Source organism: Crocuta crocuta, unplaced genomic scaffold, assembly GCF_008692635.1.
Source record: "Crocuta crocuta isolate KB4526 unplaced genomic scaffold, BGI_CrCroc_1.0 scaffold96, whole genome shotgun sequence".
Taxonomy (NCBI): domain Eukaryota; kingdom Metazoa; phylum Chordata; class Mammalia; order Carnivora; family Hyaenidae; genus Crocuta; species Crocuta crocuta.
This window is the reverse complement of record NW_027531522.1, coordinates 8239579-8259702: the sequence shown is the minus strand read 5'-3', so window position 1 is coordinate 8259702 and position 20124 is coordinate 8239579. Positions and strand designations below refer to the sequence as shown.

The 20124-nt window shown below is 39.4% G+C and overlaps 1 protein-coding gene across 3 annotated transcripts in view; it reads left to right on the top strand.

The window, feature by feature from the left end:
- The window catches only part of MRC1 (mannose receptor C-type 1), a 101025-nt gene that overhangs the window by 29992 nt on the left and 50909 nt on the right, over positions 1-20124 (top strand). For all 3 annotated transcript variants that reach the window (XM_077772459.1, XM_077772458.1, XM_077772460.1), the window contains exons 5-9: positions 11-124; positions 3144-3290; positions 7693-7878; positions 16094-16251; positions 18069-18179. In XM_077772459.1, the coding sequence (XP_077628585.1) occupies positions 11-124; positions 3144-3290; positions 7693-7878; positions 16094-16251; positions 18069-18179 (716 nt within the window). The remainder of the gene's footprint in view (positions 1-10; positions 125-3143; positions 3291-7692; positions 7879-16093; positions 16252-18068; positions 18180-20124) is intronic.

The following is a 20124-nucleotide window of genomic DNA, read 5'->3' as shown; positions in this document are numbered from 1 at the left end:
TGTTCTATAGGATTAACCAGTTCCTTGACTTCAGGACTCTGGATTGGACTCAACAGCCTGAGTTTCAACAGTGGCTGGCAGTGGAGTGGTGGGAGCCCATTCCGATATTTGAATTGGCTACCAGGTAGGGTTCAGCTTGCCTATGGATAAACTCATCTAAATTCAGTTTATCTGGAGACCAGGGAGATCTTCATCATCTAGCATGTAGGGTTCAAAGGAAAGAATTTGAAGTTGCTTCGAAATCTGCCAACATGGTTTGTGTATACTAAAACCATAAGGGTATACTTGTGTCCCAGGATAGGGATTTGTCTGAGAGGATAAGCACACAGATCAATACAGGATTCTTTGAAAGTATACATTTTCTGAGTATCCTTCATTTGCTAGGTATTATATTCAAAATCACATTTTTGAATTTTACAGTGTTCCAGTTGAAAGTGCTTATGTATAAAATGTATATTTATGATATAGATATACTGTATAATTCTATATAGTATATTCAAGATTTCATATGTATTTATTTATAGACACACAAAGTATGAATTTAAGCAAATATGAATTATTGGGGGCTGGACAATTTTTCATTATTGTGAGCCCTGAGATATTTGTGATATATCTGTCATCATCATAATGATCTTAAGGTCTACATTAACATCATTTTCTCCAGTTGTTAATCTAATAGATTGGATTAAAATAATATTACAGCCACAGATGATGATATTCCATACTAGCATAATAATGCATTAGACTTTTGTTTGCAATTTGTAATTTAATTGTAAAACACACACACACACACACACACACACACACACACACACACACAGTTGGGTGATGATCAAGTCTTCAACAGCTTTCTAATTTTTTGGAGGACAGAAAATGCTCTGAACTACATGTCTACATTGTCTTAACATACAGGTAACAACATAAAGGAGACTAAATAACAAGTATGTTTTATACATACAGCAATTCTTTAGAGAAAACAAAAAGACCAAAGGTGATAAAAAAAACTTGTACCTTGTTGACCAATACCAACCATTATTAGAAGCTGCCCAAGGAACTCTGTTGAGTTTGATTCAATGCTCCCCACCTTGACCTCCACCCCTACCCCCTACTAATCTTGTTTTTTTAGCAGAGTGCAATTAATGATTACCAGTGTCTGCCATGGTTGTGGGAAAGGATGGGTCACATCTTCATTTGCTAGCTCTGCTCCGAGAAATATGTTTCTTCATATGGTCATACTTCTTTCTTAAAAGCTAATGAATGGGTTTTACATCTGGCTTAGGAAATTAAACTCTATTCTGTACTACTGACTGATGGTATTTAAAGGAAATAAAGTCTTTGAAAATAATAAATAAATAAATAAATAAATAAATAAATAAATAGTAAGAGACTATTCAGAATCGATGTCAAAACACAAAAGGGAATTTTTAGAGGATATATTTTGGTTTAAATTGATTTGCTTTAAATCTGAAATTCCACTTCCAATGCATTCCTTCCATGCATAGTTACAGGACTGTCACTAGAGTCCTCTCTATTTGTCCCTACAATATGGGACAGACATTGCAAGGCAATATCAGATGTCTGTTTTGTGGGTGAGGATTAATGTCCGATTAAATTGGAGAATGGCAGTTGGGCTCAATCAGATCATTAGATAATGATCTTTTTTTCTCTTTTTTCAGGAAATAGAATTTACTCTTTGTTGCTTAATTATCATACTTTGAGCAAGTCACTTTATTTATCCTGCACTTTTGGAGTGATTATTGTAATACTTAACCACGTGCATCCCTAGAGTTCAGTGAGAAAATAGGGGGGTTAACTTCGGTGAAAGTGAGGAGTGAAATTGGAATACTAATGAGAAAGGAAAAGGAAGTAAACCAAATTCCTGAGAAGTAGTAGGTGCAAGATTAAATCACCTTCTGAAATAATAGGAGAGTTTCTCCAAACTAAAATTAGAAACCATGTGGAATATCAGAAGCTTTTATTGCATACAGTATTTGATCAACCATTCAATTGAATCCTTACCAAGTAAAACATCGATGAAAACACATTCACATTTGAAGTGAGGGTGTTTTATACAAATGATGTAGAAGTCTGAATTAGAACACATGACTGTGGTAGCCATTTAATGACAACTAATTGCTGTATCAAAGTCCTTATCGCTAACAACAGTTTCCTTTGTGTGCTATTCCACTATTTTTTAAAAAAATTTTGACAAAAGCTTTGTGGAGCAGGTGATATGATTCCCATCTTGCAGGAAGGGAAAGTGAGGTCCAGGCCCACATTATATACATGTCACAGGTCACAAAGCAGCATCATTAATAAAATGTGGCTCATTGCCCGTATTCAGGTGTGAGATGGAGCTAGTTTTCAGAGTCCTGGTTTTAAAATCCTGTATTTACAAGCAGAAATGCATAAGAGTTGTGGGTACCACTGCATATGTATATTGCCTTCCCAAAGTTGACTTTATCTGGTTCTTTTATCAGTTTTCAGTAAGATACAGAGTGAGGGATTAGCAGTCAAAAATCTTCAGTAGGCTGGGTTGAAAATCTTGAGAAAGCTGTTTTGGGTTTACTCGATCGGCCTTTCTCGTGTCATGATGTTCCCCAAACTTTCCTTCTCTGGTCTTTCTCCTCTTCACTGTCTTCCTCTCCTGTCTCCTCTCCCTAATTGAAGAAAGTTTTCCCACATTCAGAAATTCTCTAGTTTGCTCCTCACGGTTAGCCTTACTTCACTTTTTGGGAGGTGTTCACAGTTTTTCATATGGCTGCTTTGGAACATCCTGTCTTTTGTATTTTGTTAGGTACCTCTCTGCTTTATATAACCAAGTGCTTTATATAACAAGCCCAGTGTGAAGACTGTTCAGGATCATAAGGTCTAGTCTTTATTGTTGATATGGTGAAAAAAAAAGTTATTTCAGAGAAGTGAACTTGTATAATCAACACTTTAGACCCTGAAATCATCCAACAACAAGAAAAGAAATAGACCTCTTTTGCTCTGCAGTCAGTAAAGATTTATTGGTGAATTTACAGCAGAAGACAGAATGGAGATCCATTAAAGTCCAAGGATGAAGATATGAGAGTTTAGGGGGGCTATTTACTTGTATTACCTATGATAATCCCACTGTGATTTTTTCCTTTTCCCCACAGGAAGTCCATCAACAGAACCTGGAAAAAGCTGCGTGTCATTAAATCCCGGGAAAAATGCTAAATGGGAAAATCTGGAATGTGTTCAGAAACTAGGCTATATTTGCAAAAAAGGCAACACAACTCTGAATTCTTTTGTGATTCCCTCCGGTAAGTGGTCCATTTGATCTGCAGTATATAAAATATTATCATTTAAAGAAGAAAATTATGGCTTACATAACTGCGTGAAATGGCAGGTTTTGTTGATAATTTATGGATTAAACATAATGATATTCCTGCAGAACCTCCTTTTCTTGGTTACTGGTAATGGTCGCTAACATTTCCGGAGTGTGCTCTAGTGCTCGGATCATGCACCAAGCCTTTAAAAGAACAGAAATAAGAATTCTGTCCTCATAGCAGCTCTGTGCGATAGGCATGATCGTTCACACATTCTAGATGAGGAGAAGGGTATTCAGAGGATATATGAAACTTGCACATGTGACAAAACTCGAACCCAAGCTAGGAAATACATATCTGAAAGGGACGTTATTATATTCTCACCACTTAAGGTTCCATATGAGCGCTAATGGTGTAAGTTTCACATCTCAAGTAGAAGTCTTCACAGAAATGGGAGAAGACATCCCAAAGGTATGAACTGAATTTTACATACCAGCTAGACTCTGGGAAAAGAATCCCATCATGCTCTCTCTTATAATTTTGTCGAAAAATTTAATTACTAAGGCGAGAATGCAGCCTCTTTTCAAATCAGCAAAAAGCAAACAACCTGCACTTTTTTCATTGCAAGCTGATATTGGAGAGATACTTACTGCTCTAAAGGGCTGCCTGGCTGGCTGGAAAGCTGGATGGATTCTTTGCAGAAATCTGACAGCGTGGCATTCTTGACTTTTCTCCTTGACTTTTAAAATCAATTTCATTGCGTGGCTGGAAAATCAAAAGGTACAAAATGGCAGAAAATAATAGTATTTTCCTTCCACCTCTATGCATTTCTCCTCCCTGGTAAAGAACTGTTTCTGGGTATTTACCCTCACCTGGGTATTTGATAAATATATAAACAAATATGCTAATAATTATTTTTGTCTGTTTTATACAAGTAGCAGCCTATGATACATACATTCTTTACTTTTTGCACTTAAAAATTTTGGACATCTTTCCTTATTAGACATTAATAGCCTCTTTGTTTCTATGGCTGCATTGCAGAGAGAGATCATCCATCTATTACTGGACCTTCAATTTACTTCCAGTTTTTTTTTATTATTACAAACAATCCCACAGCAACTAACTTTATACACATGTCATTTCATGCTTGTGATTATTCCTAGCAGTGGCATTGCTGGATCAGAGAGTGGGTGTGTTCGCAATTTTAATAGATACACATATGATCGAGATCTCCAATGGGTACAGTAAGGGTCGTGGTTCTTGGGTTTGATGATATTTGGTTCTTGGGTTTGATATTTACAGAGGCACCATTTTAACCTCAGTCGTTCTTGTACTTCATCTCCTCCATTCCTCCTGTAGGAGAAATAGGATTCTTCTTTTGTTTTGGAAAAGCTCATACAGTTCTTCGGAAGATTGGAATTGCCACTTTGGGGGAAAGGAGAATGGTTGTTTTATAGCTTCCTTGCTTCAGGAAGCAGAATTCTGGAACTTGACCTTGTTCCTTAATCCTCAGTTGTAGCTTCCTCATCTGTAAGGGAAATAATAATACCTGTTCTTCCTGTGAAAATTTGTTCATACCGTCAAGCATTCAGTAAATTATTCTTATCTGTCTACTTCTGTCTACTATGCCTCACCTTCACTTTGAATTTCTCTATTTTTCCTGGATTAATCGTTCTGTCTTATCTATAAGCTCAAAACAACCAAGGCTGGGAAAAGCATATGAGAGTGAAAATAATGCAGTGCCCATGATTGGTGACCCTCTTGGGCAGGAGTTCTGCCTTGTACCCCATTGGTCTTTTTTTTTTTTTTAATGTTTTTTATTTATTCTTGAGACACAGAGAGAAAGAGCATGAGCTGGGGAGGGGCAGAGAGAGAGGGAGACACAGAATCTGAAACAGGCTCCAGGCTCTGAGATGGCAGTCAGCCCAGAGCCCGATGTGGGGCTCGAACCCATGGACCGCAAGATCATGACCTGAGCTGGTCGGATGCTCAACTGACCGAGCCACCCAGGTGCCCCCCTCCCCCCCCACCTCGTTGTTCCTTCTAATGCTAGCTTGTTTGTTCACGAATCTTGGTTCTCTAGACCTGCATTGTCCAGTTCGGTAGCCACTGAGCCACAGTGGGAACTGAGAGCATGAAGCCTGGCTGGTCTGAACTGCCCTGAGCATAAAATACATACTGCACTTCCAAGACTTAGCATGCGAAAACGTAAAACATCTCATTATTTATTTGTTATCGATTATATGTTGAAATGATAATAGTTGGGATATACTGGGTTAAATAAAATACATCAGTAACATTAAATTTACCCATTTCTCTTTTTACTTTTATTTAACATGGCTACTAGCAAATTTAAAGGTATATATGTGGCACTCACTTGTGGCTTATGTTATGTCTCCGTTAGACAGTGTCGCTCTATAGGAGCAGATGATCTTTTGTGGCTGTCCCATGGCACTCATTTTCATTGGCAATCTTCATGTTTTTAGTTATTTTTAAAGGTCCTCTGTTCAGTTTTTGAGGTCCTCAGTATTTGCTGCATTATTTTCACTTTCCTAGTTAGCAAAATCAAAATACCCCACCAGAGGGCTCCAAAGCTATACTAAGTTTTTCTTCTTTCCTTCCTTCCTTCCTTCCTTCCTTCCTTCCTTCCTTCCTTCCTTCCTTCCTTCCTCTCTCTCTCTCTCTTTCTTTCTCTCTCTCTCTCTCCATTCCTCCCTCCCTCCCTTCCTTCCTCTCTTCCTTTGTAACATGACAGTGCACAATATCTCAATTGTATTGAGGGGCTAGAATTTTTAAGTATGTGCATTTTTTCCTGTTACAATAATGCAGTCATCATGGGTGACTGTTCACTTAAATGACTACTGTAAACAGAATCCTGGACTCAAAGTTGTGGCAGTCTTAGTCTTTAAGGAAAAATGGCTTGAAGGGATTCATGAATTGAAGAGCAAACATTCACTGTATTGAACATTTACTAAGGGAGCACTTCTGAGAACATTTACTACCAAACAAATATGCAAATTAACCTTCATTTGGTAATCTAGTCCCTCTTTAAGCAAGGTGCATTGCTAAATTGCAGTTTGAAAGAGTTTCTGTAAATGGTAATGCAAAGCTGCTGTGCATCACATATATCTTCAGTTCTTTTTCTCAACCACCACTCATCACACCTGCCCCATGCTGGTTCTAGGGCGTACAAGGAGGAATAATGTGGATCTCTGCCTACAAATATCTTTCCCTTCACTTTCCCCAGCTCGTTACTACTAGAGTACATTTTTTCTGCAACGTGAAACCAAGATTTATGAAATTTGCCCATAACTATTAGTAGTAATAATTAGGATATTGACCACTATTACACGTTGACTTAAATAATATTGTGTCGTATTTGCAGTTTATAGGAACATTATCTCAGATGCTTTCTGGTTCAGAAGAACGCAGTGAGGATGGGTAGTTTAATATTAGTATTAGTATTACTATTATGGAAGTGTTTATATATATATGGATACTTTGGTTCACGTGATGTGACTTGCCCAAGGTCACACAACTCGTGGCAAATTCAGGTGTTGCCTGAAGGGTTCTGAATCTAATTCCCTGTGATCTCCAGAGTATCATGTGCCATCTTGTGGGGGGCAAGCCAGAGGGAGTGGCCCTGGCAGCCAAATGCCGCCGTTGGGGTCCCTGTGGTTCCTTCTTGGCCTTTCTGCCCCCACCCATTCTATTCCCCACGTTAACACATTTTTTGTGCCTGTTTTGTGAGTATTCCCCTTCTTCTGAGCAGTGATTGGCTCCCTACTGTTCATAAAATAGCAGTAAACTGAAATCTTTCAAGGAGCGTATTGTCTGTCAAATCTTCTGTGCCTCGAGCATTTATGTAACATGCTTAGTACAGGTTTGCTGATGATAAAATGAGACAATCTATTGCATTTTTGTGTGGCTTTGCAGGTACAATTTTTTTAAAAGAATTTTCACACTTAGCTTTATTTTTTTAATATTTACTTTTGAGAGAGAGAGAGAGAGAGCACGAGTGAGGGAGAGGCAGAGAGAGAAGGAGACAGAGAACCCAAAGCAGGCTCTGCGCTGTCAGCGCAAAGCCTGACCTGGGGCATGATCCCACGAATCGTGAGATCATGACTTGTGCCGAAGTCATACTCTCAACCAACTGAGCCACCCAGGCACCCCTAGTTTTATTTTAAAATGAAAAATGGATTCATATAGTTTGTAGTCGAAAAGCAAACACAACCTGCTTTATCTTTTGTGAATATGCATGCCAAAAATGAAAAACAAATGTTACCTTTATTTGCTTATAACTATGAACTGCTTTTTTATATAGAATGATAGAAACTTCTGTTATATTTAAAACAATCTTCCCTTTTAAATGTTTTCCAAACTCTTTTCTCTCTAGAAAGTGATGTGCCCACTAACTGTCCAAGCCAGTGGTGGCCATATGTAGGTCACTGTTACAAGATTTACAGAGAGGAGAAGAAGATCCAAAGAGATGCCTTGACTGCATGTAGGAAGGAAGGTGGCGATCTAGCCAGTATCCACACCATCGAGGAATTTGACTTTATCTTCTCCCAGCTGGGATATGGTGAGAACCTTTAAATCCATAATATGCTGGCTCCTCCCACTCTCGACCCATCACTAGAAAATTTAATCATAAATATTAACTTTAATGATTTAAAATTAATAGATTATTTAATACAATAAATATTAATCACTCATAAAAAGTAAACATTGTTTAGACATTTAAAGAGTTGTTATCACAAAGAGAGAATTTGACTTATTTTTCTTTTAATATGTAATCAATTGATGGACAGTTTAAAAAAAATCCTTTTTGCCTATATAATCCAGATTCAGAGCAGCCTACCTTAAATTTGTCAATAATATTTCATTTATCCAAAGTATTTGTGTGTATGTATTTTCTTATTTTTGAGAGGGAGAGACAGGGCATGAGTAGGGGTGGGGGGCAAAGAGAGAAGACACAGAATCGGAAGCAGGCTCCAGGCTCTCAGCTGTTGGCACAGAGCCCAACACGGGGCTTGAACTTGGGAACGGGCAATCATGACCTAGACGAAGTTGGTTGCTTAACCAACTGAGCCATCCAGGCACCCCTGTATTTTCTTTCTTAATGCCCATGTTTTCTCTCACCAGAAACATCTCTAAATCCATACTTGGATTCTCTTTTCTTTTTTTTTTTTTTAAGTTTATTTATTTATTTTGAGGGAAAGAGAAAGCAAGCAGGGGGAGGGGCAGAGGGAGAGAGAATCCCAAGCAGGCTCTGCACTCCAACTCACCAACTGTGAGATCATGATCTGAGCCAAAATCAAGAGTCAGACTCTCAATGGACTGAGCCACCCAGCTGCCTTTATTTGCTTTGTTAACCTAGCTAGTGCTGTTGCAGTGTTGAGCAGAAAAAGAAACAGGATATTTTATTGGGGTGGTTGGGTATTGGCCTAAAACCTTAAAAAAAATGTATGCCTCAATTTTAGGTATGTAATTTAAAGATTATAGAGAAGACATACTAAAGCAAAATATTGTGAAGTTTTCAAAAGTTGGTTGTAGCAAAAAAACAAAAAACAAAAAAAACAAAACAAAACAAAACAAAACAACGATGGGGAAAATGAGCCAGAAATACTCATCCGGAAGCAGAGGCAGACTAGGAGGAGCCTGATGATAATGGGTGCTCGGCGGTACCTGCTGATTCAATGTTTATCATTTTCTGCTTCCACCCATGGGACTGCTGAACCGCCACAGCTGTCCATCCCCAGCCAGCACAACAGAGGAAATGGCTGGTGGCCGGGCGACGACTGCTTCCTGACACGTAGAGCTTGAAAACTGATAGGAGCCCGTGGCGAGGGGAAAAGACCAAACAGTTGACAAATAGACAGGAATTGGGAAAGTTGTCCCAGAGAGACACTGCTGAGACCCCCAGAGCACTGGGGCTTCTACCCCTGGGCCAAGTGGAATTCTTTCTGCTCTGCGCTTAATAGGCCCTGGTAATAGCCTACTGCCGCCTGTACGCAATTTCTCGGTATTGTATATTTACTCATTCTGGAGAAATCACGCTGGGTGATAATAATGGAATGAGGACTGATAGGTCTGAATAATATCATGACATACAAGTCAAGATACTTAGGGCAGCTGATAAAGTGTTACAAGTGAATCAGTGGGAAATGGATTGGTTAAGATGCCGTAGGGCCAAAGACCAAATTTTGCTCTACTTTATGTAGCATGATGCGGTAACGGAAGAAGCTTGTATGTTTATTGCTATTGTTATGTAGGCAAGCTGAGTGGCAAAGGTTGCGTTTATTTATTTATCAGTTTTTTATTGAAGTATAATTGACATACATTTTATTAGTTTCAGGTGTACAACATATTGATTGTACATGTGTATTCGTTGTGGCACGATCACCCCAATAAACCTGGTTACCAATATTGATTATGGTCACCATGCTGTGCATTACACTTCCATGACTTTTTAAATTTTTATACCTGGAAGTTTGTACCTCTTGAAGCCCTCACCCATCTCCCCCTCCCCCCAATCCTTTGCCTTTACTTCTGGCCACCACAAATCTATTCTTTGTATCTATAACTTTTGTTTTCTTTGTGCATTTGTTTTACTTTTTATTTAAGGAAACAAGCTTTTAAAAAATGTGTATTTAGTTTTCAGAGAGAGAGAAAGAGAGAGAGAGTGCAAGAGGGGGAGGGGCAGAGAGGGGGAGACATAGAATCTGAAGCAGGCTCCAGGCAGAGCCTGATGCGGGACTCAAACTCACAGACCGCCAGATCATGACCTGAGCTGAAGTCAGAGCTAAACTGACTGAACCACCCAGGTGCCCATTTGTTTTGCTTTTTAAATTTACATATAAGTGAGATCAAATGGTATTTGCCTCTCTCTGTCTGATTTATTTCACTTAGCATAATGCCCTCAAGGTCCATCTGTGTTGTCTGTGGTTGCAAATGAGAAGATTTTATTCTTTTTTTGAAACAATTTTTTGAATGTTTATTTTATTTATTTTTGAGAGAGGGGGAGGGTGCAAAGAAAGATGGAGAATACGAGTCACAGTAGGCTCTGCCCTGTCAGCCCAGAGCCTGACACAGGGCTGGATCTCGTGAACTGTGAGATCATGACCAGAGCTGAAATCAAGAGTCAGGTGTTTAACCAGCTGAGCCACCCAGGCGCCCCTAGACAGATTTTTCTTTTTTATGGCTTTGATAGTATTCTAGTGTGTGTGTGTGTGTGTGTGTGTGTGTGTGTGTGTGTACACCTACAATGGAATATACATATATACATACCATATCTTCTTTATTCATCCCTTGATAGACCCTTAGGCATTTCTCTATCTTGGTTATTATAGATAATGCTGCAATGAATATGGGGGTGCACGTATTTTTTGAGTTAGTGTTTGTGATTTTTTTGAAAAATGCCCAGAAGTGGAATTGCTATATCATATGGTAGTCCTGTTTTTAATTTGTTGAGGCACCTCCATACTGTTTTCCATAGAGGCTGCACTAATTTACATTCCCACTAATAGTGCATGAGGGTACTCGCCACATCCTTCTCTCCACATCTTCACCAACACTTGTTTTTCTTGTTCTTTTAAGAATAGTCATTCTAATAGGTGTTAGGTAATATCTCATAGGATTTTAATTTGCTTTCCCCTGATGAATGGTGATTTTGAGCTTCTTTTATTATGTGTCGTTGGCCACCTGTGTTTTCTGGGAAATTTCTATTCAGATCTTCTGCCTATTTTAAAATCAGATTATTTGTTTTTTTTTGTTACTGAACTGTATGATTTCTTCATATAGTTTACCTATAAACCCTTAATGAATATATGATTTTCAAAAGTGTTTTCCCATTCAGTAGGGTTGCGTTTTCATTTTGTTGATAATTTCCTTTGCTGTGCAGAAGCTTTTTAGTTTGATGCAGTCCCATTTGTTTATTTTTGCTTTTGTTGCCATTGCCTTTGGAGTCAGATCCAAAAAATATTACCAAGAGCAATGTCAAAGAGCTTACTGCTAATGTTTTCTTCTAGTAGTTTCATGGTTTCCAGACTTATATTTAAGTTTTTATTTTGAATTAATTTTTTGTGTATAGTATAAGATAGTGATCCTGTTTCATTCTTCTGTAAGTGGCTTCCAGTTTTCCTAAAACCATTTACTAAGGAGACTATGCTTTCTCCAATCCATGAGCATGGGCTATCTTTTTATTTGTGTCTTCTTCAATTTCTTTCATCACTATCTTATAATTTTCTTTTACCTTCTTGGTTAAATTATTCCCAGTATTTTATTCTTTTTGATGCAATTTAAAATGAGATTGTTTTCTTAATTTCTCTATCTTATAGTTCATTGTTAGAGTATACAAAAAGGCAACAGATTTTTATCAAATTGATTTGTATCCTGCAACTTTATTGAATTTATTAAATCTAACAGGTTTTTGGGGGTTTTTTTGGTTTTTGGGTTTTTTCTTTTGGTGGAGTCTTTGGTGTTGTCTAGAAGATCATGTCATCCCAAATAGTGATAGTTTTACCTCTTCCTTTCTAATTTAGATGCCTTTTATTTTTTAGTCCTGCCTAATTGCTTTGCATAGGACTTACAATGTTATGTTGAATAAAAGTGCAAAAGTGAGCACCTTCTCTCTTTTTATATGACTGAGTCTAGCTAAAGGTTTGTCAGTTTTGTTTATCTTTGCAAACAACCAGCTCTTAGTATCATTGATCTTTTTTGTTGTCTTTTTAGTCTTATTTGTTTTTGTTTTGATATTTTTTATTTCATTCCTTCCACTAACTTTGGGTTTTATTTGTTCTTCTTTTTCTAGTTCCTTTAGGTATAAAGTTAGATGTTAGGTTTCTTTTTGTAGTTGATTTCTGGTTTCATTCCATGATGTCCACCTTTGTAAATTTAATGACACTTACTCTGTGGCCTAGCATGTGGTCTGTCTTGTGTATTTGAGGAGAATGTTTATTCTGCTGTTTTTGGATGGAATGTTCTGTATATGTAAATTACTTATCTCCATTTTTTAAGTTTTTTTCTTGGGTTTTATCTTGCTTCTTTCTTTCTTTCTTTCTTTCTTTCTTTTTTTACTTATTTGGAACATATTCCTCTGTTTCTCTATTTTGTTTGACTCTCTATGTTTGATCCTGTGTATCAAATGAAACAACAATCTCTCTGTATTAAAGTGGTGGCCCTGTATGGGCATTATCCTTACCATTTAACTTTACTTTGCTCATTAGTTGTTTCTTGAACTTTCCCTCCAGTTGTTTCAGGCTTATGGAGCCCAAACACACAGTCCCTCTTTGCTACCAGAGCACAGGATTCCATGGGCATCTTTTATGCTGGCTGTGCATGCAAGGGCTGTGAAGAGGTGGAGTGCTGCCTGCTGTTTCTGGGACTGCAGTCGTGGGATGGGATTTGGGGGCCTCACCCCTGCTTCTGGAAGGGCTGCAGCATGGTGGTGGGGTGGGCACTGGCTGATCAGATGGATGGTGCAAAAATGGTGCCCACCAGTGCCAGCTCCAGCAAGGCAGAGGAAGAATGTAAAAATGGTCCCTGTCAGTTTCTTTTTCTCTGGAGAGAGTTCCAACAGACTTTTGCCTCTCTGGCAGAAGCTTTAGGATTAGCAAATGAATCTCCTTTGCATATGATCTAGGCTCTACTTTTTTCCTGTGCCCTGGGGTGGATAAGTCTGCATGCGACACCTTCACGAGTAGAATCTCTGTTCCCTACAGCCCTATGGTTCTCTTGGATTTAAGCCCCATTGGTCCAGATGTTTGGGGGGGCTCATCTCTCCAGTACACTCCTGAGAGTGGAGGTGCCTGGTGTGAGACACAAACCTCTTTGCCCCGAGGAGGAGTTCCATATCTGTGAGACCCTGCTGATGGTGGGTCTCTACACCCTGGTGGAGTTTTTGGCAAGACTAGGTCTCTGTTTCTCCTACCTGTCTCAATATGGCCTTTCAGTTTTTGTCAGAGAGCAGTTGTTCAACTAGTTCTTAGGTTCCTTCCAGAAGGAATTGTTCCAGATGTAGCTATAGATTTGTTGTACGCACGGGAGGACGCTAGTTCAGGATCCTCCCATGCTGCCATCTTGAACCGCCTCACACACAGGTTGCGTTTAAATTCAGCTGAGAAATTAATAAATTTTCACTAGGGAAATCTGCCCCCCCCCTTTTTTTTAAATCATGGATACAACTTCTTTCTTTTATTTTTTTAATGTTTTTTATTTATTTCTGAGAGAGAGAGAAAGACAGTGTGAGCAGGGGAGGGTCAGAGAGAGAGAGGGAGACACAGAATCTGAAGCAGGCTCCAGGCCCTGAGCTGGCTGTCAGCACAGAGTCGGACATGGGGCTTGAACCCACAAACCAGGAGATCCTGACCTGAGCCAAAGTCGGACGCTTAACCAACTGAGCCACTTAGGCGCCCCATGACTTCTTTATTTAAAACAGCAAAAATAATATTGATAAAAGTAAAGAAATGTTATAAAATTCTTATTTCTGAATCAAAAGCCTAGAAAAACTAGCTAGTTGAGAGAATATCTTTTTTTTTATGTTTTACTTATTTCTGAGAGAGAGAGAGAGAGAGAGAGCAGGGGAGGGTCAGAGAGAGAAGGAGACACAGAATCTGAAACAGGCTCCAGGCTCTGACTAGCTGTCAGCATAGAGCCCAATGCGGGGCTCGAACCCACAGACCATGAGATCATGACCTGAGCCGAAGTCATGATCAGAGGGCATAATCGGCTTAATCAACTGAGCTTAATTGGATGCTTAATCGACTGAGCCACCCAAGCGCCCTGAGAATATTTTTTTTATTTTTTTTTTTAAATTTTTTAAATTTATTTCTAGGAGAGAGAGAGCGTGAGCAGGGGAGGGTCAGAGAGAGAGGGAGTCACAGACCGAAACAGGCTCCAGGCTCTGAGCCGGCAGTCAGCACAGAGCCGGACGCGGGGCCTGAACCCAGGAACCGCGAGATCATGACCTAAGCGAAAGTCAGACGCCCAACCGACTAAGCCACCCAGGCGCCCCTCAATATTTTTTATATTGATTGTGGAAATGGACTGGAGAAATTGGGACTCACAGACCTAAGTTATGACTGCCTCAACTAAGGCAACTTCCCTTACAGATTCATAACCTTTGGTTTAACAACTTTTTACACTTGTGTATTATATATTTTTACAGAGTGTAGGCCATGCTTAGGAATTATAAAAGCTAGAGGGGGGTGCACAATTTAGTGAGAACTCAACACTTTATTTTAATTGTGGGACTTGGAAGTTTCGGGTTTTATTTTTATTTTATTTATGTATTTATGGGAGGGGGAGCTTAGGTTTTTATTAGTTTTGAACCTAAATCCTGAAAGGAAAGGTCATATGAGGTCATTTTAAGCCTCTATTTGCTGCCCAGAAGATCACGATCTGCCAAATTAAGTGAAAGGAAAAGGGGATCGTTCTGGCACGGTCATCCATGCCTCATGGTGCTGGAAACATCTGCTGGGGCTGGCAATGGGCCAATCAGGGACTTCTCCAAAAGCAAGTTGAGAGACAACTTTTAGGAGGAAGAGACCAAACCATTTAGGGAAATTCCTATACAGTGTGGCACTTTTCTCATTTTCTACTACAACATCATCTTTAGAGCCCTTTGGCAAGTAATTTTATTTTTACCGCCTAAAGAACAAAAGTCATGTATTCATGATGAAATTTCCAGTAGTACAAGTTAAACAGATATTGAATTGTGCATTCATTAATTTTTTTAATTTGCAAATGTATATGTTTCTAGGCATGAAGACTTAGGCCTTACGTGTCGTTCCATTTTAGTTATAATATGTAGAATTTTTAGAATTATAACTACAGATAAGATCAATAATGTTCATAGAATTTTAAAGCAAAATGATGACATTTTATGTCTGTACCTGGTTGGGTTTTTTAAATGTTTATTTGTTATTTAGTTGAGTCTTTCTGGTATTTTGTGGTCAAAATGATTGCAGATTCATTTATATTTATAGACTAATAAATAAGTCCTAAATGTCAGGAGAGACAGCTCAACTCCTCAGTTTATGTATCTTCTCACTCCTAGGATAGTTATGAAGAGTTAGTGAAAACATCCAGAATGTTCTTAATAACAACAAAGTAAAATAGAAGTGGTTTTTAGTAGTACTTTAAAACATTCATGAGGGGTGTCTGGGTGGCTCAGTCTGTTAAGCATCCAGCTTTGGCTCAGGACATGATCTCACAGTTCGTGGGTTCGAGCCCCGCGTCAGGCTCTTTGCTGACAGCTAGCTCAGAGCCTGGAGCCTGCTTCAGATTCTGTGTCTCCCTCTCTCTCTGATCTTCTCCTGCTCACACTCTCTCTCTCTCCTTCTCTCTCTGTTTCTCAGAAATAAATAAAATATTAAAAAAAAATAAAACATTCATGAGATTTAATAATACTCAAATAGATTAATATGTAAGTAAGCTGTCATGTTTCCAATATGATGAGTGCAGTTTGTATGGAAAGTTATTTTTAACAAAAAAGTAGCTTCACAGACTAGAGGGTAATGATGAACAAAGCTCATTTTAGCAAGTCCCAGGAGATATAAGTCACACTTGTACAATAAAAGATGCACTTTGCTTCCACAATGTAAAGAATACACTTGACAACATAAAGTGCAGTTGACATCTCAGATTAACACTCAAGAGGATGATCTTTTATCTGTTATAATATTAAGGGAATAGAGCTTTTGTTAATAAAGCAGGGAGCCTTCCTTTCTGCTAATCTCCTGATTTTAGGAAAGAAAACATGTGTACATTGCTTCTGTGTTTTTCTTCCTGTTTAGAGCAAGATGATGAGTTATGGATTGGCTTAAATGACATCAAGATCCAAATGTATTTTGAGTGGAGTGATGGCACCCCAGTAACATTTACTAAATGGCTTCGGGGGGAACCAAGCCATGAAAACAACAGGCAGGAAGATTGTGTTGTAATGAAAGGCAAGGTAAGGCACATTTATCTGCTGATACCTAGCAAAAGCCACAGGGTATTTTCTGTTCTGCCTCACTTATTCCATATTATTGTTCAGGTTGTTTCTAGTCTAGGTGATCTATCTACGTATATTTCAATTGTTTAGCAAAGTCAAATTTTCAAGGGGACTAGAAAAGCAGCAGGTGGACACTTTGGGTGCAAGGATGAAATTAACCAGTAACCAGTATTCATACCGTTCTTGCGGGAGTTCTAAATGGCGATTCGTACAACTTGACTGATCACATTAGAGCTTTGGCTTGATTTTTGACTGCTTGCTCTGAGTAGATGCACTTAGATCTGGGTTTCACGGTCTGCAGTCTGTACTTGGAGAGCTACATTTGTTCTTTTAGGGGACATGGAGATGTCAAATATGAGACGATTGCTTCCACGTCCTAAATAGGACGTTAGTGACTGAAGAATATCATCAAATTATCTTTTATTAATGGATGATGAGCACAGTGGTTAAGAGACTGGGTCTGGATACCTAGCTTATTTTCTCATTTATAAAAAGGGCATACTAATTGTACCCTGCTTGACGGTGAGTCTAAAGATTTAATGGGTTAATGCATATAACAAGCACCATGACTGATCCAAACCAATTGTTCAATAAGTATTAGCTGCTGTTTTGTCACTGTGGTTGTTTTCATTGTGATTGTTTTTAAATGTTTATTTTTGAGAGAGACAGAGAGATAGAGTCTGAGCAGGGAAGGGGCAGAGAGAGAGAGAGGGAGACACAGAATCCGAAGCAGGCTCCAGGCTCCTAGCTAGCTGTCAGCACAGAACCTGATGCAAAGCTCAAATTCACGAATCGTGAGATCATGACCGGAGCCAAAGTCAGACACTTAACCAGCTGAGGCACCCAGGCGCCCCTCATTGTGAGTAATTGAAAGCCCAAGAAGAGGGTAGATATAAACTACTGAAAGGAGAGACAGAAGTGTGTCCTGGGAAGAGGAAACCAGAAAGCCTCATTCTTAGGAAGAACTGAAGGAGAATATGGCTGAAAGCATGGAGTTAGAGGTGGATGGGCAGGTAGGAAGGCTATGGAGTGTTGAGGTTGAGAAAATATGACTTAGTTCAGGAGTGGCAAGACCGAATTTTCAGTTTATAGCTAATACTTTGGCTGAAGGTTGAGTACCAGATGGCAGTGGGTTGCAACTGAGTGAGAAATGAGGAATTAGAGGCAGACAGTAGAGAAGACATTTTTCCAGGGGGCTAGCAGTTACCTGAAGGAGGGAGAGGGGAGGTCATTTTGATATGAAGTCCTTGAGGAAGGGGGAGAAGGTGGAATTTGAAGCAGGGTGGGAAGTGGAGCCATAGACTCGCAAGGACGCTCCTCACTACAAATTGGAAAAAGGAGGAGAGATGATCGGTTTCAAGGTGTGTTTCCAAGTTTGGCGTGTTGGGTGAGGGAGTTTCTCTGGACGGCTTTCTCTGTACTTGGTTAACTTAAAAACAGCTGACGGGGGATGCTTCATGTAGACCTTCCGTTGGCATAATCACTTCGGGGCTTACGAGCATTCTTAGTTTCTCTCTAGATCCTTCTACACAGCGGCACAGACAGCCACAGTATCAAAACATATTGGGGCTCCCATCTCTTTTTACATCTTTGTAGCCAGAGTCAAATTTGCTGTTTACTTATAACATGTCAATTCGCCTTTCCTTTTCAGAGATGCCATTTTTCTCTTAAGAATCTCGAATCTTTGTTTTTCCTTCCCGAGACACCAGGACCAGAAAATGGCCTCAGAGTCAAACAGCCGATAATCATCCATTTTTCCTCTTTGCTTTCTGTAGGATGGGTACTGGGCAGATAGGGCCTGTGAGCGGCCTCTTGACTACATCTGTAAGATGAAATCGCAAACCCAACCTTCTGGAACAATAGAAGTAGAAAGAGGCTGCCGGAAAGTGAGTATACAACATATGCAGTTATTTCAGACCAGCAAATATTCCGTGATATCTTGGCTTTATTTTTTGCCTGGGAAAGTGCTGTATTACTGTCGTAGGGAGCCAAATGTTCTAACTGTTTAAACGTTCGACAGTTTATTGGCAGATTTTGGTATTTGTTGTCCGTGAAGCCTTCTTCATGTGCTCTCTATAGCTAATCTGGGTGCATGTGATCAGCGACAGCTTTCCGAACGTCGCCAGAATTCTCCCACCCCAAATGGGGGAGCGAGAACAGAGAATACAACCACACACCTATGGAGTCTTGTGAGGGTAACGAGAGTCGGATGGGTTCTGGTCCTGGAAAGAAGGTCACTGAGGTGTTGGTAGTCGATGATCCTATAGGTTGTAGGAACATTTCCAGAAGATAACCTTGAATTTCAGACAACCAACTCTCCTGTCATTTTTCTCCATTTATAATATTTTTGAAAAGGCTGCATCTAATGGGGATACTTCCCAGTAGATCGCTGCAGTGGGAGGCGGGAGACCCAGGAGCCTGTAGCTTCCGGCAGTCATCAGTTAAAGTGGATAAAGCCTGGCCATCTTACTGCACATCACCCTCACCTGTGTCGCAGTTGGTGTTACACTTCCCTGTAACTCTTCTAGTTCTTTGAGGTTGAAGCAAATGATCTCTGTGAAACAGTGTCTAAACACATAAAGAAACTACAAAATACAGAGTGCATGGTTATCATTTTCCTGTTTAACTGCTGAATTGTGTGTCTTCCTCTTTTTTTTCCCTTTCTCACTTCTCTTGGATAAAAATAAAGTAGAAACTGATTTTCTTTCCAAGCATGTCATGTTGTGATCAGATCATCTTATAACAAACACCAGACGGCTGAGAGTTCATGAAACAGAATTCAGTACTGTCCAAATAAACCAGAAAGAAACATTGAGCAGGGGCGCCTGGACGGCTCAGTCAGTGAAGCGTCCGACTTTGGCTCAGGTCATGATCTCATGGCTGGGGAGTTCGAGCCCTGTGTTGGGCTCTGTGCTGACAGCTCAGAGCCTGGAGCCTGCTTTGGATTCTGTGTCTTTCTCTCTCTGCTCCTCCCCACCTCCCTCTCTCTCAGAAATAAATAAACATTTAAAAATTTAAGAAAAACATTGAGTGGATACAGAAAACCAGAGACTGTTAGAGACATAAAGGATCTTTGTGGTGATCCAAATCCTGCCTTTAATTTTTATGTTCTGGATATTCAGCCCTGAGAAGCTTGGACTTGCTAAGAGTGCCTGAAGCAAGGCTAGAACCCCAGCACCTTGACTTCAGGTCTCTACACTTAGACTACCTGGTTCACTACCGGTGCACTTATGTAGTCTTTGCCTAATCATATGCACAGGTGTTTATGTGTGTATTGTAATTTTCTAGAAATAATACATAGTCCTTCACTTTTATTACTTCTATACAATTAATCAAAGTTTATCTATGTAGCAGAGTTTGTATATGTAGTCTAGTAATTGTCATATCTACAACATGTAATAAAATTCAATTTCATCATTAGGGCAGTAATAAGATATATTAAAAAAATACCCACAAGTGTTTGTTGAGTGTGGTTATTCGGTCAATGATCTGAAAGGATAAATGCTATGCTCCTGATTAGACAAAAGAGAAAACTGAAGCTCAGAGATATTAAATCATTTGGCCAGTTTAAAAATACCTGCTGAAGGCAGTGACTTCTTCAGAGAGCTAGGAAGAGTAGAAAAATAAAAATCCACTCACCGGCAAAGAAAGAAAGACAGCAAGATTTTTTCTTTTTTTTTTTTCTGGGCTGGGGCTGATCTCCGGTTCGTTTTTCAATTCATTGCTACCTTTGTGGGAAATCTAGTACAAAGGGGCCCTGAGTTGTGGATATTCCTGGATGTCTGACAGAGGCAAATGTGAAGTTTCTTTACACAGAAGTTCCCTTTTCCA